The sequence below is a fragment of the Leopardus geoffroyi genome, chromosome C1 (assembly GCF_018350155.1).
Source record: "Leopardus geoffroyi isolate Oge1 chromosome C1, O.geoffroyi_Oge1_pat1.0, whole genome shotgun sequence".
Lineage (NCBI taxonomy): Eukaryota > Metazoa > Chordata > Mammalia > Carnivora > Felidae > Leopardus > Leopardus geoffroyi.
Window position 1 is genome coordinate 21,440,708 of NC_059328.1, and position 26,424 is coordinate 21,467,131.

Genomic DNA, 26,424 nt, shown 5'->3' on the forward strand with positions numbered 1-26,424 from the left:
CAAGGCCCTGAGCTTGTCTTGTATATGCTGGCATTTGTTTACTTGGGAAAATGTGTTGGTTCCTACCAGTTCCCTAGTGTGCAGGGAAGAGCTTCCTGGTTGCATTCAAAGGTGGGTAATACTTAGAGGACACCTAAGGAATTAGGTAAGAGACCAACCTACACTTGGCCACTAGACAGGAGATCTGGGTTACTGATAGACCAAGCCTAATCTTCAGTTTCCCCACAGTGTAGTACAGGCAAGTTAACCTTAGCAAATACATGATTGGACATAAATGGCAAAAATCCCACCACTGTTAGCTAGTTAGCCTCTACTGCTATTGTTCCAAGTAGTGTACTTCAGCCTGAGAGAATTGTCATCCTGCTTATGATGTGAGGCTGAGTCACAATGGAAATCTTGTCAAGCACAGGCACTGACTGCCAGCGTTAGAAACTAGTCCAGGCCCTGAAGGATGGGAACTAGCAGGGAACCATCTAGAAGGTAGAGTTTAGTTCCTGGGTGGGACTAAATGAACATACAGTGGGGAGGGGGACTATAACAGCCTCATGCCCATTTAGAAGCCATCAAGGTGATTGAGATTAGAGATGACTGAGTTACAGCCTAAGCTTTAGGAATGTCAAGGCAGACTGCTTCACTCCTTTGAGCCCCGGATGATAGAATTGGAGGTAGTTAAACCATGATTGTGGAGAATCTGGGAGGGCTTGCCGGGCTTATTTTTAAAAATTTTAATGCTTATTTTTGAGAGTGCAGGAGAGGGGCAGAGGGAGATGTGGAATGCAAAGCAGGCTCCAGGCTCTGAGCTGTCAGCACAGAGCCTTGACTCGGGCTCAAACAGATCAACCTGAGCTGAAGTCGGACACTGAGCCACCCAGATGCCTCTTGATGGGTTTATTTTTAAGGAGTACCAACTTAAAAGGTCATCTTGAACAAGGGTTCTTGCAATGCTTACCTCTGCCAGGCACTGTTCTAAGCATTTTGGCATGTATTCATCACAATTCTGAGGTATTAGTCTAACAGGCTGATTGCCTAAGCCCACAAGTAGGAAGCAGCCTCTGCAACTATCCCGCTCTTGCACACTTGCTGGGAGGGAGCCTGTATAGCCCAAAGTCTCCTCTTTGGTATCATTGTCACATCTGCAGTCTGTGCAGGAGGTGCTCAGTAAAATGAAAAGTGTTCTTTTTCTCCTACAGCTAACCTGGGGATTTACAGTTTTTAGTACAAATTCACAGCATAGGGCCGGGTAACCTGCTGGGCAGGAAATACGTGCATTTTTTTCTATGTCCAAAGTGTAGCTGAAGCAAAGCTGTTGGCAAGTTTTCTAGGCCCCACCCTTTCTGCCAAACTTCTTGTAACCTACCTGCCTGCAGGCTTTTTCTGCAAGTAGGCATTCCTAGCAAACTTGGGAGTCCCGAGACAGTCTGGGTGTGAATCCTAATACCACCAATTGCTGTTCATGAGACCTTGGGCAAACAATTTAACCTCTCTGCCTCAATTTTCTCATCCATAGATGATAAAAGTACCTACCTCTTGGGGTTTTAGTGAGATTTAAATGAGTTAATATTTGTAAAAAGCTTACAGTCTCATAAAAGTACAATGAGCTTGTTAAGTATTACAGCAAACAACCTGGGATATCGTATCCAATAAATCTTGTTGAATGAATAAAGTCTACCATCACTTACTATTCAACCAGGCTTACCTCAGAACCAACCCTATCTTTCCAGGAGAGATTAAGGGATTAGAAACTTGCTCAAGATCATCTAAGTAGTAAGGAGCAGAACCAGGGTTCGAACCTAACTCCTAAACCATAATATGATAAGCTATTATGTTACTAGCTTTAAACAAGACAGTGTAGTGATGTGCATACGTAATTTAATACTCCACATACCTCTATAAAGTAGGTACTCTGTGCCATTTAGCAGATGAGGACAACTGAAGTTGGAGGATATGTGGAATTTGCCCACGTTATACAGCCAGTAAGTGGCAGAGCATGCATCTGAGCAAGGCAACTGACTGCAGAACCTATTCTCAACCTATATTATATCATGCCTCAAAAAATACTATTTCCACCTGGTTTAAACCACTTTTTGGTATTAAGCTAATGTAACCACTACACACTAAAACCTCAGTTTCAGTTGTAATTAATTACATACTCATGTGCCTGGTTTTACTCAACACTGGAAAATAAAGTGGAAATGAGTAGTTTTTTGGGGAGTGAAAGTCCTTCCTCAACCATGCCTCTCCCTTACCCCCATTTCTTCTATCTTTGTGTATGTCTTTCCCTCTAATGGATGGGACCCACATCTTAATGATAGTACCTGACATTTGAGTAGGATTTGCCATGCACTAGGCATTTTTTCATCCTTACAAGAGCCGTATGCAATGCAGGGAATCTTATTAAATCCATGTTATAGAAAAAGAAGACGATCAAGATCAACATTATATCATTTGCCCAAGGCCACACAGAGTGAAACTTGAAGGTCTTGGTCTCTAGAACCTGAGCTCTTATTTTGAGAGAGGATGAGCACACATGAAGGAGGGGTGAGGGGGGCAAGAGAGCCCCAAGTAGGCTTCCAGCTCAGTGCTCAATTCTACAACTGCGAGATCATGACATGAGTGACTATCAAGAGTCTTATGCCCGACTGACTGAGCCACCCAGACACCCCTAGAACCTGAACTCTTAACCACTGTCTTCACTTCCCCTTCTCATAAGCATTAGCACCTTGAGCATTCCATCATGATAATTAGCATTCTGATGTGATTATTTTTCAAACTGATGTCCGTCTAACCCAACAGTTGGATTCTCAAGAACGGAACCATATTTGTAAGCTCAGTTCCTATACTATGCCTGGCAATAGCAAACACTAGTTGATAATTTTGTTGTTTTTCTATGTTCTGTTCCATTGATTTCTGCTTTTATCTTTATTGTTTTCTTTTGATTAGGTGTAGTTTGCTTTTCCTTGTTTCTTAAGGTAGAAGCTGATGTCACTCATTTGAGAAATTTCTTTTTTTTCATACAGGCATTTAGTGCTGTTAGTTTCCCCCAAATATTGCTTTAACAATATCCCACAACTTCTGGTGTGTTGCGTTTTCATTTTAATTGAGTTCAAAATACTTTCAAATTCCCTTTTGATTTCTTTGATCTATAGGCTATTTAAAAGTATATTCATTTTTAAATATTTGGGGGTTTTCCAAAGATCTTTCTGTTACTAGTTTCTACTTTAATGTCAGTGTCGTCTGACATTAATGTCAGTGTCGTCAGTTTGTATGACTTGAATCCTTTTAAAATTACCAAGACTTGTTCTATGACCTAGACCATGGTCTATCTTGATAAATGTTTCATGTGCACTTGAATATGTATTTTACTTTGTTTGAAGAAAGCAAGGTAGAATGTGAAGAAAGGTGAAGCATTCGATAAATATCAATCAGTTCAAGTTGGTTACAAGAGTTGTTCAAGTCTCCTGTATCCTCACTGGTTTTCTACTTTTTCTATCAATTATTGAGAGTGAGTTATCAAAATCTTCACCTATATTTGTGGAGTTGTCTATTTCTTCCATAAGTTCTATCAGTTTTTGGTTCACATATTGAAGCTCTGTTATTAGTTGCATATATGTTCAGGATTATGTATTTTGAATAATTGACTCCTTTATCATTTATGAAATTATTTCAATAATATTCTTTGCTCTGAAATCTACTTTGTTATTAATATAACTGCTCCAGCTTTCTTTTGACTAGTGTGACAGAGGATGTCTTTTCTATCCTTTTACCTTTAAACTATTTGTGTATTTATATTTTTAACATATTTCTTGGGGTGCCTGGGTAGCTGAGATGGTTAAGTGTCTGACTCTTGATTTCGGCTGGGTTAGGATCTCATGGTTCGTGAGTTCCAGCCCCGCACCGGGCTCTGTGCTGACAGTGCGGAGCCTGCTTGGAATTCTCTGTCTCTTGCCCTCTCTCTGCCCCTCCCCCACTGTCTCTCTCAAATAAACATTTAAAAAACAAACTATTTCTTGTAGGCAGTGCATAATTGGGTCTTGCCTTTTTTAATTTATTAGGATAATCTCTGCCTTTTAATTGTAGTGCTTAGACCATATTTTTATATGATTAACGTTTAGGTTTGAGTCTTATCATCTTAAATATGTTTTCGACTTATCTCATCTATTCTTTGTTCCCTTTTTCTTCTTAATCTACCTTTTTTTAAAAAAAGAATCAACTAAGGATTCTTTTTTGTTTGTTTCTTTTGGGGGGGGGGTGGGGCAGAGAGAAAGGGAAACTGCATTGTCAGCACAAAGCCTGATGCGGTGCTATAACCCACAAAGCATGGGCTCATGACCTGAGCAGAAGGCAGTCAACCAACTGAGCCCCCCAGGTGCCGCTCTTATTCTCCCTTTTAAAAAATGAGTAACTGGGGCGCCTGGGTGGCGCAGTCGGTTAAGCGTCCGACTTCAGCCAGGTCACGATCTCGCGGTCTGTGAGTTCGAGCCCTGCGTCAGGCTCTGGGCTGATGGCTCAGAGCCTGGAACCTGTTTCCGATTCTGTGTCTCCCTCTCTCTCTGCCCCTCCCCCGTTCATGCTCTGTCTCTCTCTGTCCCAAAAATAAATAAACGTTGAAAAAAAAAATTAAAAAAAAAATGAGTAACTTTTTCTGATTCCAGCTTACCTTCTTTGTTGGCTTACTGGCTATAACTTTGTTTTACTATTTTTGTGGTTGCTCTAGAGTTTACAGTATACATCTTCAGATTATCAGATTCTACATTCAGTTGATATTGTATCAATTCATTCACTTATGATAGTATATCATATATCATATCATTTATTCACTTATGACAGTAAAAGAACTTTATGTTGTCACCCCACAGTCTTTGTTATTGTTGTCATGTATATCACTTTTATATATGTTTTTATATATGTTATAAAACCCACAATACATTTTTTTTTGTCTAAACAGGAAACTATCTTTTTTAAAGTTTTTTTTTTTAATGTTTATATTTATATATTTTTTTTTAATTTTTTTTTTTTTTTCAACGTTTATTTATTTTCGGGACAGAGAGAGACAGAGCATGAATGGGGGAGGGGCAGAGAGAGAGGGAGACACAGAATCGGAAACAGGCTCCAGGCTCTGAGCCATCAGCCCAGAGCCTGACGCGGGGCTCGAACTCATGGACCGCGAGATCGTGACCTGGCTGAAGTCGGACGCTTAACCGACTGCGCCACCCAGGCGCCCCTATATTTATTTTTGAAGGAGAAAGAGACAGAGAGGGGACAAAAGAGTGAATGGGGGAAGGGCAGAGAGGGAGGGAGACACAGAATCCGAAGCAGGCTCGATCCCACAAGCTGAGAGATCATGACCTGAGCTGAAGTTGGATGCTGAGCCAGCTGAGCCACCCAGGTGCCCTCATCTTTTTTAAAGTTTGGGGGCGCCTAAATGGCTCAGTCAGTTAAATGTTTGACTTCAGCTCAGGTCATGATCTCATGGTTTGTGGGTTCGAGCCCCACATCAGGCTCTGTGCTGACAGCTCAGAGCCTGGAGGCTGCTTCTGTGTCTCCCTCTCTCTCTGCCCTTCCCCCACTCATGCTCTGTCTCTCTCTATCTCAGAAATAAACATTAAAATTTTTTTTTAAAAATGAAGGTGAAATAAGGTATTTTCCAGTGCTCTTCATTCCTTTGTGTAGATGCAGATTCTCATCTGGTATCACTTTCCTTCTGCCCAAAGGTCTTTTTTTTTTTTTTTTTAAGTTTATTTACTTATTTTTGAGACGTTTAACCAACTAAACCACCCAGTCATCCCCAAAGTTCTTATTTTAACATTTCTTTTACAATGGTTCTACTGGTGATGAATTCTTTCAGCTTTCATACGTCTGAAAATACCTTATTTTCACCTTCATTTTTGAAAGATTTTTGCGCTGGATATACCTTATGAGATACAATTTTGCTGGAGTACTTTTTAAATTTTTATTAAAAAAAAACTTTGGGGCGCCTGGGTGGCGCAGTCCGTTAAGCGTCCGACTTCAGCCAGGTCACGATCTCGCGGTCCGTGAGTTCGAGCCCCGCGTCAGGCTCTGGGCTGATGGCTCAGAGCCTGGAGCCTGTTTCTGATTCTGTCTCCCTCTCTCTCTGCCCCTCCCCCATTCATGCTCTGTCTCTCTCTGTCCCAAAAATAAATAAACGTTGAAAAAAAAAATTAAAAAAAAAAAAAACTTTATCTTTTTTTTTTAAAGTTTATTTATTTATTTATTTTGAGAGAGATGGGGGAGAGAGAGAGCTGAGGGGAGCAGAGAGAGAGAGAATCCTAAGCAGGGCTCACCTGCGGGGGAGTGCTTAATGGGGGAAGGGGGGGGTCTTGATGGAGGGGGGTGGGGGCCTCAACGGAGTCTTGAACCCATGGATTGTGAGATCACGACCTAAACCCATACCAAGAGTTGGACGCTTAACAGACTGAGCCATCCAGGCTGGAGTGCTTTAGAGATGTTGCTCCATTGTCCCCTTGTTTGCATTGTATCTTTGTCTTTGTTCCTCTGCACATAACATGTTGCATTATATCCTTGCCTCATTTCTCTGTATATAACATGTCTTTTTTCTGACTGCTTTTACGATTTTCTATCATTGGTTTTAAGCAATTTGATTTTGATGTATCTTGTTTCTTGTGCTTGGAGTTACTCGAGCTTCTTGGATTTTGTGTTGGTTACAGTTCTCCAGAGAAACAGAACCAACTGGATGTATGTGTGTGTAAATGGATAGATAGAGATTTATTTTAAAGAACTGGCACATGTAGTTGTGGGGACTGCCAAGTCTGAGATCTGTAGGGCACTTTGGCAGGCTAGAAATTCCAGCAAGAGTTGGTGTTGTAGTCTTGAGCCTACATGCAGTCTTGGCAGAATTCCTTCTCATAAGGCCTTCAACTGATTGGATGAAGCACATCCACATTATAGGAGGTAATCTGCTTTCCTTAAAGTCTACTGATTTAAAGGTTATCATCTCTTAAAAATACCATCACAACAACATCTAGACTGGCATTTAACTAAACAGCTGGGCACCATAGCCTAGCCAAGTTGACATATACAACTAACTATCATGGGGCGTTTGGGTGGCTGAGTCAGTTAAGCCTCCAACTCTTGATTTTGGCTCAGGTCATGATCTCACTTGGGATTCTCTTTCTCTGTCTCTCTCTGCCCCTCCCTTGTGTGCTCACTCTCTCAAAATAAATAAATAAACATTAAAAAAAATAACTATCACAGATCTGTAGGTTTATAGTTTATACATTTTAAAGCTGTCATTTCTTCATATATTTTCTGTCCCCAGATCCTCCTTGCTTTCGTGTATATTTGGCCACTTAAAGTTATTCCATACCTCACTAATGCTATTTTCAATTTTTTTAAATTCTTTTTTCTCTGTGTCTCATTTTGGATAATTTCTATTGCTGTGCCCTAACGTGTACTAATCGTTGTTTCCACAATATCTAATCTATTGTTAATCACATCCAGTGTATTTACAATCTTAGATATTGTCAAGAAATTCACTTTGGGTCTTTTTATATCTTCCATATCTCTACTTAACTTTTATGCATATGGAATACAGTTATACTAACTTTCAGTGTCCTTCACTTCTATCATTTGAGCCAGTTCTGGGCCAGCTTCAATTGATTGTTCTTATTATGGTTTGTGTGCAATAAGTGAAATAAATGATAGAATGTAAAAAATAATTAAAATTAATATTTCGGCTCAGAATAGGAAAAGATAAGTGGGGTCAAGGAAGTCCTCACAGAGATGGGGCCTGAATTGAGCCTTAAGTTACATCAAGAGCTCAGCAAGGCAGGAAGAAAGACACTTGGTAGGGGAAACAGCCCCAATAAAGGTGAGAAGGTAGATGAACATGGGCACCTTCAGAGTACAGTGCAGAGGCTAAGGAGAGAGTGGGAAGTCAACAGCTTGGGGCAATTGCTGCCTGGTGCTCCGAGTACAGCACTGAAGAAATACCCGAGTCTTTAAAGATTTGTATGCAGGGCAAGTTCTCAGAGCCATGATTTAGGGTGACTAATGGGGATCTAGGTGGAACAAAATGGAGGGGAAGGGATGTGAGGCAGGAGCAGAGGCCAGGAGGGTGGTGCTTTAGACCAGAGGGGCAGCAACCGAAACATGAAGAGGAGAGAAGAGGGAAGAATCAGAAAATAAGTTAAGGATTGAATCTTTACTTCTCAGAGAACCTTACTCTTGGCTGTAAGGATGAAGTGGGGGAGGGGGGGGAGAGGTCTAGATGCGTACATAACATGTTTTATTTTAGGTGTGGGGTCTTCTGGGAAGAGATAGCTGAAACTTACGGTGGAGGTCAGAACCAGACCAAATGGACTGCCCTCTCAGTTAAAAGATGATGGCTCCAGGCTGAACAAGAGCTCTGGTCCCCTTTACCACCCTTTACCACTTGTGTGCTGACCCCAGAGAACTTGCCTCACCTTTGAACCTCATTTTTCTCATTTTCCAACTACCATGAGGTTTTGTAAGGAACAAATGAGCTCATGGACATGGGTGGATGTGTTTCTGTAATTAACAAAGTAAACAGTTTTACAAAATGGGTGATAATAATCATTTTTATAATTACATTAAGCCATGGGAATGAGTAAGATCTTGGAAGAAGAAAGCAGAGAGAGATCAAACATCCAGGGTTAAAACTTGGAGAAATCGCACAGTATATCATCTAAAAGAGGAGTCCATGATGGAGGCAGAGGTAAATTTGGAGAGGTAAGAGACCCTGAATATGGGGAGTCCTTTGGGATGGGTTCTGCATAGTAGGAGAAATTCAGTTGGTAAATACTCACCAAAAGTATCCATCTAGAGTTCAGGTATGATTGAATGACTTTCAGAGTCAGAATCAACACGAAATGGAGAAAATACCCTTCTGCAGAGGTCCCTGTCCTGACCTCAGAAACCCTCCAGACACAATCAAATGGCCTGAGAAGTCACCTCAGGGAACATCTGGAATCTTGAACTGTTTGTATCCACTGAAGAAGGAGTGTATTAAGAGAGCATAGTCAGCTTGGTGCCTATTTTCCACCTCCAGCTCCCAACCCCAATTCATAGCCCCACATTCTTTCTCCGCTGGTCTCCCTCACTTCTCTTGCTCCCCCTACTCTCGGTTTCTCCTTCTGCCAAGTCCATTCTCCATTTTGCTCTAAAACAAATTCTGCTCGTGTCACTCCCATGCTCAAATCCCTTCCCTAGTTCTTCACTGCCTCAGGATAGAAGCTGTACTCCTTGGATACACTAGGCCCTGCATCATGATCTGACCCTTGCTCTCTAGTGTTCTCTGCTCACTCCCATAGGCACCCTCTGCCCCAGTCACACCTTGGCAGTTTCCCACAACCACTCTACTCTCTCATCGCTCCCTGTCTTCGCAAGGGATGCGTCCTAGATGCTCTACCCTCTTAGCCTTACCTTGGAAAGCCTTTCTTAAGCCCCAGGCTGAGCCAGATGCCCCTGTGCATACCCACGTCATGGCCCTGTGTAGTTGTTGATGGTCTGATTTCTTCTCATCTTTCTCTGACGGAGACCCTTTTGAAAGCATTATCAGTATCTTCTCCGTGCAGTCTCTGCCCCACAAGATCTTCCCAAACTTGAAACCCCGGTTTCAAGTAGTTTCTGGTTGTCAGTCCACCGGTCCGGATTTGGAGTCTCCAAAATACACACCCATTGTACCAGGGCCAGGGCGGAGAGAGCCCGGTCGGGAGCACTCTAGCCCGAGCGCGCCACTTGCACTTCCCGGAGCGGCCGCCAGGGGCCGCCGGGCTCTTTGTTTTTCTTTCTGGCCCGGGGTCGGGGCCGGAGGCCTGCAGAGCGCATGCTCTGGGGCAGTTCGCGGCCGGGCAGGCGGGCGGAGGAGTTGCTTGTGGCGGACCTGCAGCGAGGTAGGTCGCACCCGTCACGGGCGGAGGGTCGGGGCGGAGGGTCGGGGCGGAGGGTCCGGGCGGAAGGTTGCACCCCGGGCGGCCACAGCCGGAGCCCTGGCAGGCCGGGGCCGTCGCCCGCGCGCTCGTGTCGGCGGCGCCGGCCCCACGTGAAGCCGGGCGGCAGGAAGGCGCGGGAGCAGGCGCGCGAGTCCCCGGCCCCGCGGGGCGCCCTGGAGTCGGCCCGGCCCCGCCTGGCTCGAGCGAGGGCCGCGCGGCCCCTCTGCCGCCGCGCCTCTCTCGTCCGCCCGCGGCGCCCGCGCGGGCGGGAGATTCAAACGGCCCGAGCGCGGCCGGCCGGGTGCGCGCGGCCGCCGTGACCCCGCAGGGCGCAGACCCGCGCGCCTCGCGGCCCGGGACCGGCAGCCCCGGCTGCGCTTCCGGAGAGGGGAAAGTGGTTTTGTCCAGCATTCGTCCGGAGGATGCGATTGGTAGAGCAGCGGGGAGCGGGGGGGATCCTGCCCGGAGAGTGTGTGCCTTAGGAGCGCGAGGTATAGGCTGGCGAGGGTCTTCTGCAGGGCAAGAAGTCAGCGTCACCAGACACCAAGAGGAAGACTGTTGAGCCTTGGAGAGGTGTGCTGTGAACCCCGCATCAACTCAGCTGTCAACTGATTTTTACTGTCTGTCTACTTCGTGCCGCGCTGGCAGGGCTGAGGAACAATGGTGAGAAGGGCCCCGTGTGGCCCCTGGTCTCCTTGGGGAGACCCCTGTGGGGGCCTCGGTTAAGATCCAGTGTGTCACCCACGTATGTCCGTGGACCCAGCGGCGCTGCTGCTGGCAAGTCATTCATTCATCAGATGGTAATTGAGGTGCTCCAACCAAGTGTAACTTGTGTGTCCTGGCAGAAGTCGAACGTATGGAGTGGTATGGAAACTCTTGAGGGGGTCACCCAACCCTGCCCAGGAGGATCCGGATGGCTTTCCGGGTGAGATGACTCTTGGATGGGGTTTTCAAGGACAGTGGAGTTATTCAGCCCACAGAGGTGGAGGGGTTAGTGCCATCCAGCCAGGGGCATGGAGAGGCACGAAGGTAAAGGTGAGTGTTGGGGTCAGAAATACCATAGATGTTTCAGTGTGGGGTACAAAGAAAGGAGTAACAAGATAATATAGCAAGGACCGGGTATCGAGAGGTCTGGCGTGCAAGACCTAGAAACACTGGGTGAGGGTGGAGGAGGCAGGGAGGGGGTCACCCAAGAAGGGCATCAGAATGGGTCTGGAAAGATGGAATTAGGAGTTCACCATGCTTTTGTCACAAAGACATCCCAAGAGCAGGAATACTTTTCAGCTTTGTAGCTTATTGGTTAGGTACCCTTGGGCCACCCCCCCACCCACCCACCCCCCCGTCTACTTGGGCATTAGTTTCCTTATCTGTAAAATGAAGGTAAGAGGTGTATGGTGAGAATTACTTATATCCTGTATTTTTCATAAAGCAGTGATTCTAACATCCGGTGGAAGCTGAGGTCCCTTTTCCCCAGGATACCTCTGCATGCAAGGGGGCTCCTCTGGTGAACTCCTGGAGTGAAGTGTATCAGCTCTGTGGCTGGCACATAGCAGGAGCTCAGCAAGTGTTTGTTGACAGATGAGACTCTCTCCTCCCTTTCTTCCTGGGGACCTTTCTTACAAAGAGATTCTTAAGCTTCTGAGTCTGGCAGGCAAGTGAGGAAGTAGGGGTGGTGGCAGGGACAGCTGCTGTGGTCAGAGAGGGCTCTATCTTTCTTTGCAGAAACCAGGCTGTGGAGGGGTCATAGAAGGTCACAGCAGAACACCAGGCCCCTGGTAGACTGTCTAGTCTGGTATACCTTCGTTCACCACCTGAGGAAACTGAAGCCCAGGGAGAAAGGGGAAGAGGAGGAAGGGGGATGCTCTGGTGCTGATGGGAAGTGGTCAGGAGACCTGGGATCTCACCCCACCTGTGTGGCCTGGGGCACAACTTTTTTCTCTGTAAAACCAGGGTGATCACACTTACCTCAGAGGGCAGGTGTGAGCATTCCAGGCATCATAGATGCCTATTAGTGGAAGTTGACTCTATATCTGACCTTACTCTTTTGTGACTGTGTCTCACTCTTCTCCCCGACTGGACTGTAAGCTGCTGAGGATGGAAGCTGTGTTTGTTAGGGGGGTTTAGGGTGGGGACAAAAGATTGCTGCTTATTCCTAGTCGAGACACTGTGTGATTAAGAAAACATACCCAGAGCAGTTAGAGAGGGTGTCCATACAAAGAACTGATTTGTGTAGTAGAGGATGTGAAGGACTCCACCTTGAAAAAAGTTTATTGTTTGTTTACTTATTTTTTTTTAATTTTTTAACATTTATTTATTTTTGAGATAGAGCATGAATGGGGGAGGAGCAGAGAGAGAAGGAGACACAGAATCTGAAGCAGACTCAAGGCTCCAAGCTGTCAGCACAGAGCCCGACATGGGGCTCGAACTCACGAGCCGTAAGATCATGACCTGAGCTGAAGTCGGACGCTCAACCGACTAAGCCACCCAGGCACCCCTGTTTACTTATTTCTTTAAGCTCTAGGCCCAATATGGGGCTTGAACTCGTGACCCCGAGATCAAGAATTGCATGCTCCTCACACTGAGCCAGCCAGGTGCCCCCAGGGCACCTCACGGGATTGCTCACGACAGCATTCTGCTATACCTAGAGACCTCCATCTGAGAGGCAGAAATTCTTAGGCTCAGAGAGAGCCCAGGTCTGTCCTTCCCCGCATTTTTCAGTGGGTCCAGCACCCACCTGGCCCACCCTGTCAGACCCAAGCTGCTTCATTGTCTCCTCTCTTATCTCACTGTCCTCTCCCTCTTAGGTAGCTTCAGCCCTCACTCATTGTGTTTGGCCAAGCTCATGGGGGGATCTTGAGGAGGCCTGCCTGGGCTGCCTCCAACCTTGCCTGGATCATGGTCTGCCTTTGGCTGATGTGTTTTTTTGTTTGTTTTTGTGGGTTTTTTTAATCAGTCATATATACCTGAGTTCTATTCCTGACTCTCTTTTACTGACTGTATGAATTTAGGCAAGTAAATTTATTTCTCTGAGCCTCAGGTGCAGCAACTGAATTAGAAGTGATAGTCCTTCCTCATCTTTTTTTTTTTTTTTTTCAACGTTTATTTATTTTTGGGACAGAGAGAGACAGAGCATGAACGGGGGAGGGGCAGAGAGAGAGGGAGACACAGAATCGGAAACAGGCTCCAGGCTCTGAGCCATCAGCCCAGAGCCTGACACGGGGCTCAAACTCACGGACCGCGAGATCGTGACCTGGCTGAAGTCGGACGCTTAACCGACTGTGCCACCCAGGCGCCCCGATAGTCCTTCCTCATCTTGTGAGGAGTAAAAGATTGTTGGCATACAGACGATAGGAGCGGCCAGTGCCCCAGAGTGGCTCACGTTTTAAGGAGTAGGTTGGTATGATGGACAGACATGTAAATTAGAGTAATTACGATCCAGATCCAAAAGTCTGTCCCGTTTCTCTGGGAGAGAATGATTCCTTTGGGATGAGGGGAGAGATCTGGAAGATTTACCAGTGGAGGTGACTTTGGGACTGAGTAGACATTCTTCTAGTCGGATAAGAGGTGGGAAGGTATAGAGATGCAAATGGACAGAGAGAACAATAAGCAGTCTAAGATTGTGTGGGAAGAGTAAGGAGATTGTGACAGAAAAGGGATAGGCCAAAAGTTATATCAGTACCAGAGTCTGGAGCCTTCCGTACCAGGCTAGAAAATGTGGGCTTTATCTTGCAGGCAGAAGGAGCCAGTAGGGAGTCTGAGCAAAGAAGCATCTTGTTTCAGGTTTGAGGTTTAGAAAGATCATGAATGACTTCTGGAATGGGATGGGGTAGGTATCAGGAAGACCAGAGCCAAGTTGCTGTCTTTTCTTGGGGAGAAGGTATGAGAGATAGTTCCCAGGCAGGCTGAGAGACTGGGGAACATTGGGGAGGAAGTTGGCAAGGACACCAGCTTTGGAGTGTGACCAACTTGGTTGAGACGTTCACTTCCTCTTCCAGTCTTGGGTGAGATACTTTACCTTTCTGAGCCTCAGCTTCCTCGTCTGTAAAATAGGATCAATGTTCATAGCTTGCAGTGAGATGCCCCACAATTTTAGCCAAAACACAGGTGTCTAAGGAGACGTTCACTGGGTTCCAACCCACAGTAACACATGTTTTTTGTTAGTGCCCCCATGATACCAACCACCTCATTTATTTTTCTGTCTGCACTTCAGGCCTTGCCTACAGGTCAGCCCAGCGTCAGCACCAGTATGCTGACATAATTCTCTTCCCTGTGCTTTCACTTCACTTCTTGTTGTGAGTACTCTTCCATCCTGTTACACGGTCTCTGTCTGTGGCACAGCTAACCTCTACAGGTCATTTTGATGAACTGATGGGAGATTTGCCTTTAGCAGGATAGAGCCCTGGACACACTCAATTGGCTGCCGGCTTGGCCAGGGATCCAAGTTGTCTACCTGAAACAAGGGATACCTGTTCTATCCCACACCCCTTCACCCACCCAGCTCTGCATACTTCACATCTCTCGTTGGCTCCCAACGACTTCAAGCTTCAGGAAAACACCTGGAGAAATGGTCTTCTCAGTCTCTTCTCTCCTGTTTGTCCCCCAGTGTTCTCTATCTCACTAATAGAAGCCTACCATCCTCCTAGTCATTTTCTTTTAAGATTTTATTTTTGAGTAATCTCTATACCCAGTGTGGAGCTCCAACTCATAAACCCCGGGAGCAGGAGTCACACACTGCACTGACTGAGCCAGCCAGGCGCCCCATACCGGCCTCCTAGTCATTTAACCCAATGCCTAGGGGTCCTTGTGTTTGGCCAAGCTCATAGGGAGATTCTGGGGAGGCCTGCCTGGGATCCTCTGGATTTTTTTTAGGATGAAGAAGGTCATTCTGGATCTCTCCCTCTCCCTCACTCTGCACATCTAATCCACACATCGAATTTGTCTCCTAAGTTGATCAGTTTTGTCTCCTTTTTCTCTATTACCTCAGACAGACCAAATCAAGTCACCATCGTCTCTCCTTTGGATGCCTGCAATAGCCTCCTCTTCCAGTCCATTCCATTTTCTTTCCAGTAGCCAGAACAGCCATTTAACAATGTAAATCTGATGAAGACTTTCTTAAAATTTTTCTGTGTTCCCTACAAGGTGTTGCATGATCCAGTCCCTGCTCTCCTCATGTCGTCTGACCAGTTGTTCTCCAGCTGAAGCTGCACTGGTCTCCCCACGTTCCCAAACATACCATTTAGCAGACCACTTTCGTCATGGTCTTGCCCTACTGTCTTTCTCTCATATTTCAGGTCTTAGCTTAAATGTCATCCCCTCCGACCACTCTATTCCCCTACCCCAAGGCATTTTATTTTTTTAGTGTGGTAACACAAACATAAAATTTACCATTTTAACCATTTTTAAGCATATAGCTCAGTGTTAAGTACACTCACATTGTTGTGTCCCCCCAAGTGATCTCTTACTGTATCTCCTTATCCTTTACTCAGCATCATCTGTAATGTGTCTTCCATACTACAGTGTAAGCTTCATGGGAACAGGGAGAGGGGTAGTCCCCTTTTCCTTGCTACACCTGACCCAAAACCAAACAGTGGTGATAGGCACTTAATGAATATTTGTGGAACAAAAGAATAAACGCTGCCATGTATTGAGTACTTACTGTGTGCTTAGCACTGAAAACAGATATTTCATTCAGTTTTGAGGGCAGCCCTGAGAAGTCATTGCATTCCCCTTGACAGGTGAGGGTACAGCTCAGAGAGGTCAAGGCTGCTGGCTAACCATGGCCACAAAAGCTGGGGTGAACAAACCACAGCCCTGGCAGGTGAATCCAATTCCCTCTAATCCCCGAGAATGTGCATTTTTAGCATGGTAAGAGGGGTCTCAAAGAGGTGGGTTGGAGAGGAGGAGTCCCACCCCAAGAGGGGGAATCACACCCCAAGGGAATAAAAGTTGGGAGACGCTCAGAACTGCCACCTCATCAGAGTCAGAACTGGGCCAGTCACAACCTGTAGAAGCAGCTCAGCCTGCCGAGGCTCAGCCTACACTGGCTTGGAGAATTCTAAACCTTTGGCTACTTCCTCATCTTCAGTCCTTTGTTCTACCCCAGGATAGTTAGCAGGAAAGTGCCTGGAAATTCAAGAGGCCATTGGCCTTGTGTTCATTACTCTGCAATAGGGAGCTGGAGGCTGAGGCTCTAGGACCTACTGGAAGAAAGACATTGGGGTGGGGGGGAAGGGAGGTGCAGGGTGCTGGTTAGGGCCACAGCTGAACCTGAGAAGGACTCTGGAGTTCTCATTCCATTTTTAGTGTTGGGTAGAGTCTCATCCCTTATCTACAAAATGGAGGAGAGGTGGGTTAGATTAGCTTAGAGCTGTTCTCAGGCATTACCTGGGACAGGCCCTAAATCTTGTAATACTGATACTAATTTATTACATTTACAATATTAGCTCATTTAATCCTATGTAACAAAGATGTAGGTACTATTATTATCCCTGTTTTACTGAGGAAGAAACTGATTCATGAAGAGATTAAGTAATTTTGCCTAAGGTCAAGCAGCTAGAAAGTAGCTGAGCCCAGATTCTGGCCCTGAGATTCTTATTTCCGGGGCTGGGTGTGTGGAGGAAGGAGGCTTTGGACACCGTTTAGGCTGGATTGGAATTGAGAGAGCTGGGGAAAATGTCTCTGTTCTCAGCAGCCTTGAGGAAGACAGCAGCAGCTAAAAGCAGGAGGGGTTTGGGGCTGAGGCTCATAGATGCCCTGGATGGAACTTTAGCTGCCCTGGATGGAACCTTTCTCGTAACTTATAAGTGGTTTCCTTTCCCCTTTCTCTAATACCTGGTGAGCATGTACACAGTGTTTATTTATTATTGGACTGTTTAGGAAGGCCACGTTCCTTGCAGGAATGGGGCTTTTGGATCAAAGGGCACAAATGGTCTGGTTTGGTTTTATTTAATGAGAATCGTGTTTTTTTGTGGATGGGAGGGTCTGATAACAGTAGTGCTTCTCCAGAGTTACTAGTGGTATCTCAAGGTTGAGGGAGAGCTATGAGAGATACTTTGTTTGATGTTCTTAAAGGTTTTAATTTTTTGTAATAAAAAAATAAAAAAAAATACATGTAATGTTGTTAGATATCTTAGATAATATAGGAAGGTACAAAAAGAAAAAAATTATGTGTCTATAATCCCATTTTCCAGAGGTTACCATTGTTAATAATGAACATACTTCTTTCCACACAGTTTTCTACACATATTTTTACACATGTATACATTTTTTAATGGGATGATGAAGTGTTTTTTCAGTCTACTTATATTATTTGGCAATGGTGAGCATCTTCCGATTCAATAAATAAATCTCTGAAAGCATCACTTTTAATGGCTTCATACCATTCTATTATAAATATACCACGTACTTTCCAGCTCCTACTATTGAGTACATGGGTTGCTCCATTTTCCTTTTTAATGTTATGACATATACAGTAGAGAATATTTATGGAACTTAATCTTGGGATGTATCCATTATTCTGTTACCATTCTTCTCAGATAAATTCTGAGAAATGGAATGGCTGGAATCCCTCTTACCTTTTTTAGGGTTACCTAGTGAGAGCAGGTAAATGATTGCCATGAATGAAATGGAGTATTTGCCTGGGTTTTTCAGGAAAGGATGCCACCCAAGCGTATAGCTAAGAGAAGGTCACCTCCAGAGGATGCTCTCCCCAAAAGCAAGAAGGTGAAGGGTAAGTTGGCTTTGGCCTCTATCTCTGAATGGGTAGCCTCTTGGAGCCCCCATATTCTGGGACTGGGCTCCTTCCTCCCTGACCTCTGGAGCTGAGGGACCTGGAAGCCCAAGAACTCCACCCAGCTGGAGTCTCTTGTAGCTTACTGAATCCCATCCTCTGAGACTCCTAAAGCAGCAGAGACTTGTCTACAAACACTCAGGTAGTACTGGGAGGTGGTGGGGGGGTGGTGTGAGACCCTAGGACTTTGCTCCGGGCAGTAATGCACCAGGGCTAGGACCATTGACTTCCAGAAGTAGGTTCAAGTCCAGGCTCTGCCACTTTGTAGTCGTGTAGCTTTGGTTAAGTCACTTAACATCGCTGAGCTTGAATTACCTGATTTATACAACAGCTCAGCACCAATCTCTCTGGGCTGTTAGGAGGAAAATGAGATAATGTCCTGGTAGCATTTGAGGAAGGTAGTTGTGGTTTCCTTTCCTGGGACCCTGGAGAGAGACAGTGAGGAGAGCAATCCAACCCCAATCCGGGAGGGGATAGTGTGGACCCACACTTAGACAGTGTCTGTCTTTTGCAGACCCTCGTAACCAGGCAGTGAGGGCCGCTGCCTCCCGTCGTGTTCCAGGTGCCCACGGGCCGAGCCCTCCTGACCAGAAAACCCGACCAGGTGGCTCCCTGCCCAGGGCACCCTCTGCGCAGCCATAGCGGCCCTGGCAGCTGTGGCCACACCCCCGGAGGGAGGGTCTGGACGCCATAGGTTGTCCGGGGCCGTGGGCGATCGTCATTGGGCAGCAGATGGCCCATTGCTGCCCGCTGGTTGGCTTGTACCTTTTTGCAAATGTCTGTCTTATGTCTTACTCCCGCCCCTTCCTCTTCTGCTGCCTGTTTGTTCCCAGATAGGCGCGGAAGGGTTGGGTGTGAATATGTGTGGGAGTTAGTCGCAGCCAGAACTTGGAGGCTAGGAACGATGCTCTGACCCATGTAGGTTCCCTTGGTTTCAGTACAGACTTTACTATTTATTAGATTTGTGACACTGGGAAGGTATTTAACCTCTCTGAGTCTCTGTTTCCTTTCCTATAAAAAAGGATCCTAATATGGAAGGTCTGTAGCATAATTTAGGGGACTACAAAGCAATTTCACATTAGTAGAGTAAGCAGTCAGGAAAGGGTAGACATTATGTGAATCCTCGTTGGCACAGTGACTCCTAACTGAGAACTTGGAGCTGTTTGGGAAGACTATCTGTATCCTCATTCTTCTCTTCCCCACCAAGATTCATTTCACAATATTGAGTGTCTTGTTAACATTTCCTCCCTCATATTAATAATGTGCTCAGTTTTTAATTTTCACAAAAACCCTGTGACATAGTTATTTTTGCTATTCACATATCAGAGATGAGGAAATTTAGGCTTATTAGAAAAGTCATATTACTGGTCTGTGGCAGAGCAGGGACTTGAACCCAGGTTTTTGTGATCCCAGAGCCCATGCAGTGGAGAAAGAATGACTCCTCCTTTCCCCTGTCATCTTGCACACTCAAGGGCTGTCTTCTTCACCCCTCAGTCTCACATAGGTCCCACAGCACAGAACCAGGCATGGTGCTGACACTGGGCCAGGGCGATGTGGGCCAGCTGGGGCTGGGCGAGAATGTGATGGAAAGGAAGAAGCCAGCCCTGGTGCCCATTCCGGAGGACATTGTGCAGGCTGAGGCTGGGGGCATGCATACCGTGTGTCTAAGCAAAAGCGGCCAGGTAGGTTGGGGTGGGTGGCACAGGATTGGACAGGGCCTGGGCTTGGGGGTTCGGAGAAGGAACCTTGAGCCACAAAAGTTACTCTGTGGCAATGGTGCTGGCTAGCTGAGCAGGGAGTGGCCTAAACGAGAAAGGACTGAGGCCAGACCTTGCACTAATGAAGGCATCTTGGCCACAGGTCTACTCCTTCGGCTGCAATGATGAGGGTGCCCTGGGAAGGGACACATCAGTAGAGGGCTCAGAGATGATTCCCGGGAAAGTGGAACTACAAGAGAAAGTGGTACAGGTGTCGGCAGGAGACAGTCACACAGCAGCCCTCACTGAGGATGGCCGAGTTTTCCTCTGGGGCTCCTTCAGGGTAAGACTGGGTCTGGAGAACTGCATGGGGGTTGGCTGGCTGAATTAACTGGTGAGGCCCCAGTGATAATCCATCTCTCCCTCCCTCTTGTATGTAATGGTGGGGAAATCAAGGCCCAGAGGCAGAGCTTGGGCCCAGACCCAGGTCTCTTCATCCAGGCCTGTCCACATTTACCTTGAATCTACATTATGAAATGTGTATCTTGGGAAAGGGTGGATCAAGGATGCCTTTAAGCTGAGGCTAATCCAGGAAGCTTACTCTCCTCACCCTTCTCCTTCAACCTCTCTCCTCCCCAGCCATCTCCTACATCTGTCAGGGGTTTTGGGGTGCATGGGAAAGATTGTCACATCTCAGAATTTTGAAGGCAAGGGAGTGCAGTTTACACAAAGTCAGCGTTAAAGTTGTTTTGGTACTTTGGTGTTTATTTTGAAGTGTTAAAAATAAAGGAATCTGATAAGGTGTTTCTTCATCAGGACTGTTTTTAAAAATTTTTATGGAGAATTTCAAACACATAAAAGTGATCAGAAAAATAACATTGAACACCCATCTACTCGCCTCTATAGTCATCAATTTGTGGCCAAACTTGTTTCCTCTCTACTCCCATCCACCCCACCACCCCAATCCTTTGTTATTTTAATGCAAATCCCAAGCCACATACTATTTCATTCATTAAGTATTTCATTATTTGTCCCGGCTCCTGCCCACCTCTTCATCCCCATCTGGCACCAGTGTCCTTCACCAGACAGCTCTGTGGTTGCCTGCAAGCCTGGACCTGACTGGTATGGGGCAGGCACGACTGGCTGGTAAGTGCTCTGCCCTACCTTCCAGGACAATAATGGTGTGATTGGACTCTTGGAGCCCATGAAGAAGAGCATGGTACCTGTGCCAGTGCAGCTGACAATGCCTGTAGTGAAGGTGGCCTCAGGTGAGTCTGGGGGTACTCGCTCTAGGCAGGAGTTGGAGAACCTTGTTCCGTGGCTGGCCTAGCCCTGGGCCCTACAGACAAGCCCTGCATCCTCTGCCTTCCTCTCCCCCTCAGGAAATGACCACTTGGTGATGCTGACAGCTGATGGTGACCTCTACACTTTGGGCTGCGGGGAGCAGGGCCAGCTGGGCCGTGTGCCTGAATTATTTGCCAACCGCGGTGGCCGGCAGGGCCTTGGTAGGTGGCTTAGGTCCCTCTGGCGGGGCAACTTGGCAAGCCACCCCCTGGTGAAGGTCAGAGGCAAGAGCAATTCCCTAACGGTCTTTAGGCTTGCATCAGATAGATCTTAACCTGGTAGTTAAGAACTCTGACTCTAGAGCCGTACTACCCTGGATTTGAATTGTGGTTCTGCTACCTATTGGCTGTGGGACTCTGGACACAGTTTCCTCATCTCTAAACCTACTTCATTGGGTTGTGGTGAAGTTAAATGAGCTAACATAGAAGAATGTTTGGCACGTGGTAAGTTCCATGTAAATGTTAACCTCTTAAGGCTCTGGGAGACTGAGTGAGGCACTTGTACTCTCATGGCCTCAGTTTCCTCTTCTGCTTAATAGGGAGAAGAATGCCTGCTTAGTCTCCCTCCAAGGGCTATAGTAATGGGGAAAAAGCACAGGGCAGACAGAGAAGCTGTGTGTGTCTGCCACTGACCCTTGCCTCTCTGCCTACAGAACGACTCTTGGTCCCCAAGTGTGTGATGCTGAAATCCAGAGGAAGCCGGGGTCACGTGAGATTCCAGGATGCCTTCTGTGGTGCCTACTTCACTTTTGCCATCTCCTGCGAGGGTCATGTATATGGATTTGGCCTCTCCAACTATCATCAGCTTGGTGAGTCCCAAGCCTAGCATCTAGCATACCCCAGAGTGACTTGGGTTCAAATCCTGGCTTCACTCATTGATTGCTCGCTCTTGATGGGGTCAGCTAACCCCTCAGAGCCATATTTTTGTCACTGTAAAGTGAAAATATCCATATCTTCGTGTTTGTTGCGGGGGGAGGCGACCTCACTGCGTGAGGGAATGAAGAAGGACAGCTCCTTGGACAGCTTCACCCTTGACAGCTCTATCCTGGCCTTTTCCTCTCAGGAACCCCAGGCACAGAATCTTGCTTTGTACCCCAAAACTTGACATCCTTCAAGAACTCTACCAAGTCCTGGGTGGGCTTCTCTGGTGGCCAGCATCATACAGTCTGCATGGATTCAGAAGGTGGGACCTCTGGGCTGAGGGTGGAGTGTTCCTTGGGCATAAGCCCAGTAAGATATGGAACCTGGGCCTGCTCCATGGGTTGGATCAGATGTGGGTCCATGAGGGCCACCCCCATCCCTCAGAGTCCTGGCACCCCTCCAGGTATGAATGAGTTCAGTGGGGTCCTATGGGGGCTCTATCAGGACTCCCCAGAACTGGAATGTACTGCAGACATTTTTACCACCCTGGGAGTGGGGACCAGCTCCCACAGATATGGGAACTCAACTGGCCTACCTGGAACAAGCCCTCTGGTACTCTTTATCTCTCCCCTCCTCCCACAGGAAAAGCATACAGCCTGGGTCGCGCTGAGTATGGGCGGCTGGGCCTTGGGGAGGGTGCTGAGGAGAAGAGCATACCCACCCTCATCTCCAGGCTCCCTGCTGTTTCCTCAGTAGCTTGTGGGGCCTCCGTAGGGTATGCTGTGACCAAGGATGGTGAGTGGGGCTGCCCACATTCGGTGTGGTTGGGGCTTGGGGGTCATGATTCTTACCAAACTGTTCATCAGCCTCTGATGTCCATCATTGAATAGAGCTGAGATACACAGAGCCCTGTTTGTGATGACGTTGCTTTTCTCCTGATTGTCTGAAGTTCTGACTTTGATGGACATAAAATGAGTAAACAAATTATTTTAATAAGGGTGATTTGTTTTGTAGCATAGAAAAATAGTGGAAGGGGATATGTCACTGAGGCCCAGATAGGCAGTAGGACTTGACTCCAGGTCTCCAGACTCCTAACTCAGGCTTCTCTTTACATTTTCCACCAGGGTGACCTCTTTATTTACAACCAGAGAGTTGTACTTAGAATTTTACTAGGAGATAGAAGGCTTAGTCATTGGGGTCATAGCAGGCACAGCAGAGGAGAGTGTGAACCAGGTGGTCACCAAAGCCTGAGGGGGACAGCAATGGGCACCTTGAGAAGGCTGCAGCTGATAGAAGCGCTTGACCTGGGATTATCTGGGAAGAGTTCCTGAGGAAGTGGAGCTTGTACTACACCTTAAAGGTTCAGTCCTTTATGATAAGCAATGGAGGGCATGGAGGGCATCTGAAGTGCAGGAGCATCTAGAGCAGTCCCACAGGTCCTTGGAATGGAGGGTGGTATAGGGGTTGGGGAGTGGCCAGTCATGTAGGACCTTGAATGCCATTCCTAGGAGCAGGGAGAAGTCTTTGGCAATGTGGTCTCTGGTTGACAAAGCTGTTTTTTAAATCCAAGATCTCCTTGGCCTCTCTCAGCTTCCCTGAACTACTAGAGGCTGGGACATTGCTAGGCTGCTACAGGCCAAAGCCAAAATTCACCCTCATGTTCCAGGCTTCTCACACTACAGAAAGGTGGGGCTAGGAATCCTGGAGACAGCTGCCCCCATTTCTCTCCCTTGTAGGTCGTGTTTTTGCCTGGGGCATGGGCACCAACTACCAGCTGGGCACGGGGCAGGAAGAGGATGCCTGGAGCCCTGTGGAGATGACAGGCAAACAGCTGGAGAACCGTGTGGTCTTATCTGTGTCCAGTGGTGGCCAGCACACAGTCTTACTAGTCAAGGACAAGGAACAGAGCTGATGAAGCCTCTGCGGGCCTGGCTCCCGCCACCCACCCCCCCTCCTGGAACTGGAAAGCTATGACTATAGATTCCAGCAGGCCTCCCCCAGCCCTGAGTACTCTGTCATCTGCCTTTTTCCTATCAGCAGAACAGAATCCTTTCCCTCTTTTCTGTCCTCCTTTCCTGAGTCATCCTACAGTCTGCAGGATGAAGGGGGAGGGGGGAAATGAAAAAGGGGAGGGGGTTTTGGCAGCTGGAACATTGCTCGCCCCAGAGTTATGTGGTTAGACCTTTCCCCCTCGTCCCTACCTCCCATGCTCCTGGCTGACCCTGGTTTTGCCTGCCAAAAACCAAAAATTCCTCCCCTGGGGATTTGGTGCCCACATTCTGAGAAGTTGGGGGCTCATCAAGCCCTACTGTAGCCATGTGCCACCCTCTGTCCTTCACAATCCACAGGCAGACAAATGGTATGGTGGTCAGACCCAGCTGTCATGGACTTATGCCTGGGGGAAACTGGAGACTGGGCAGGGCTGCCCAGCCATGGGCAACTCCAAGCCAAATATTTGGCCCTCAACAGATGTCCACAGGGAAGAAAAAACAATGATCCTTCACTTGGTCAAGAAAAAAGCCAATCAGCCTTTCTCCCAGAAGCACAAAACATTCTGCCCTTCAGGCATTGCCTGAGAATTCTGCCCATCCAACATGCCTTACCTGCAGCCAAGGGCCTGAAATCTGGAAAGGAAGCTACATCTGCAGGGCAGGACATGTGGGGAGTGGGGAAGGAGGGTTTTATAAACAAATTTAAAGCAATACTGAGAGTGAAGGGAGGGAGGGGAAAGGGGGCAGAGGCTTGTGCCCAGAAAGGGAAGCAGCAGCTTGTACAGTGGCTGAGGAAATAGAAAACAGTTTTGATTTTTTTTTTAATGTAAAGTATTTTGGAGGGGAGAGTGAACTCTTTTAACACTTTGAATAAATTTAGAGTTTTATAAAACAGGCCACTTGTTTTCTACATACTCCCTGCTTTTTTTAAGGGAGCACCTGTGTTGGGAAGAGCAGAATAAACCCACACCTAAGCACCTGGTCAAAGCTAGGACTTAAGTGACATCATGATGTCCTAGAATATGCCAGTCAGCTGTTGGTGTGGCTGTTTCATACAAATCAAAAAAGAAAAAGAGGTGATTGATTTTTGCTTAGGTATTTATGTTTCAGGAATCACTGGATTTTTTAAAAATTATGCTGCATAATGTAAGAGACATGGAATGGATCTTTTAATATCCTAATCCCAAACCAAGATTTGAGTACAGTGCATACCTATAGATACTTATGCTAAAGCTTGCTGTTGTATCATTTTTAACAGCTGACGTCATTGGTTAAACATAATTAACTGCACAATAACTCTTAAGACAACTTGTATGTATTAATGTAGATTTTCCCAGGTATTTAAGCAACCAAATCATACAGCCGACCTAATATGGTAGTCACTAGCTACACGTGGCTATTTACATTTAAATCAAAAGTTGTAAAAATTTAAAATTCCTTGGTTGCACTAGCCACATTTCAAGTCCTCAGTAGTCCTATATGGCTAGTCTTGGGCTATGCAAACAAAGAACATTTTTATAATGAACAATGCTGATATAGAAGGTCTGTTATATGTATAACAGGAAATTTTTATTATTGCCAGAAGGATTCTTTTTGGATGTTAGTAACTTGAAAAATGAATATGATGTAAAATAAAATGTATTCTGTGATTTTTTTTCCCCCTTGAAGTTTTAGGGCTTTTTTTTTTTTTTTTTTTTTTTTTTTTTTTAATGTTTAGAGAGAGCACGTGTGCACACACGAGTGGAGCCGGGGCAGAAAGAATCCCAAGCAGGCTCTGCATTATCAGCACAGAGCCTGAGGCAGGGCTCAATCCCACACACCACGAGATGGTGACCTGAGCCCAAATCAAGAATCGGACACTTAACCAACAGCCACCCAGGCACCCCTGAAGTTTTAGTTGTTGGGTTTTTTTTAATACATTTTTTTTTAATGTTTACTTATTTTTGAGAGAGAGACAGAGTGCAAGTGGAGGAGGGGCAGAGAGAGAGGGGGACACAGAGTCTGAAGCAGGCTCCAGACTCTGAGCTGTCAGCACAAAGCCTCACATGCGGGGCTCAAACCCACAGACGATGAGATCATAACCTGAGCTGAAGTTGGACACTTAACCAACTGAGCCACCCAGGCACCCTGAAGTTTTAGTTTTGATACAGGCACCATACTGCTTAGAAACTGACTTCTTAGAAGGGAAATCACACTTTTGATTATAATATTTTCTTTGTAAAGAAGCACTTGTATGTCTGCTACTCTTCCCTACAAAAGTCCATTTGGACTTGATTTACTGGAGTTTTCCTTCTTGACAGTATGTTGAAAATTCCCTCTTCTTAATAGCAGCTGTTCTGTATTGGGGCTTAAAATGGGCCAGGCATTATGCTAAACTCTACATGCAATAATAGCTCTTCTGATCCTTACATCAGTCCTGCAAAGTCAGTATTGTCTTTTGGGAAACAGTCCATAGAGTTGACGTTTAAGGTCAAGAAGCTGCCTACCAGGGGTCCCTGGGTGGCTCAGTCGGTTAAGTGTCTGACTTTGGCTCAGAGCTCATAAATCAACCCCTGCATCCAGCTCTGTGGTGACAGCTCAGAGGTTGGAGCCTACTTCAGGTTCTGTGTCTCTCCCTGACCCTCCATCCCCCTCTCAAAAAATGAATAAACAAACAAAAAAAGCTACTTACCAAGGGCACAAACTAGGCTGGAATCAGAATCAGCCTCAGGGGCGCCTGTGTGGCTCAGTTGGTTGAGCCGCCAACTTCGCTCAGGTCATGATCTCCCCATTCGTGAGTTAGAGCCCCACGCCAGGCTCTGTGCTGACAGC

The 26,424-nt window shown here is 46.5% G+C and overlaps 1 protein-coding gene across 11 annotated transcripts; it reads left to right on the plus strand.

The window, feature by feature from the left end:
• The first annotated feature begins 390 nt into the window (after positions 1–390).
• RCC1 (regulator of chromosome condensation 1) lies at positions 391–25,250 on the plus strand. Of its 11 annotated transcripts, none has more exons than XM_045476321.1 (13): positions 391–480; positions 8,597–8,730; positions 16,621–16,731; positions 17,583–17,661; positions 18,236–18,325; positions 19,216–19,403; positions 19,582–19,761; positions 20,590–20,686; positions 20,801–20,923; positions 21,415–21,570; positions 21,825–21,944; positions 22,265–22,417; positions 23,359–25,250. In XM_045476321.1, the coding sequence occupies exons 4-13, from the start codon at positions 17,589–17,591 to the stop codon at positions 23,532–23,534; spliced, it is 1,356 nt and encodes a 451-aa protein (XP_045332277.1). In that variant the 5' UTR covers positions 391–480; positions 8,597–8,730; positions 16,621–16,731; positions 17,583–17,588; the 3' UTR covers positions 23,535–25,250. The 11 variants fall into 11 exon arrangements, with proteins under 11 accessions (XP_045332277.1, XP_045332278.1, XP_045332284.1 ...); XM_045476322.1 differs by having other exon boundaries at positions 16,624–16,731; XM_045476328.1 differs by lacking the exon at positions 18,236–18,325.
• Positions 25,251–26,424: the final 1,174 nt, after the last annotated feature.

Bases quoted from the DNA above. Each gene is read 5' to 3' on its own strand.
- RCC1 (XM_045476317.1), top strand. The intron at 18,326-19,215 runs GTGGCTCCCTGC...TTCACCCCTCAG, and splicing joins TGACCAGAAAACCCGACCAG to TCTCACATAGGTCCCACAGC. The intron at 20,687-20,800 runs GTGAGTCTGGGG...TCTCCCCCTCAG, and splicing joins TGTAGTGAAGGTGGCCTCAG to GAAATGACCACTTGGTGATG.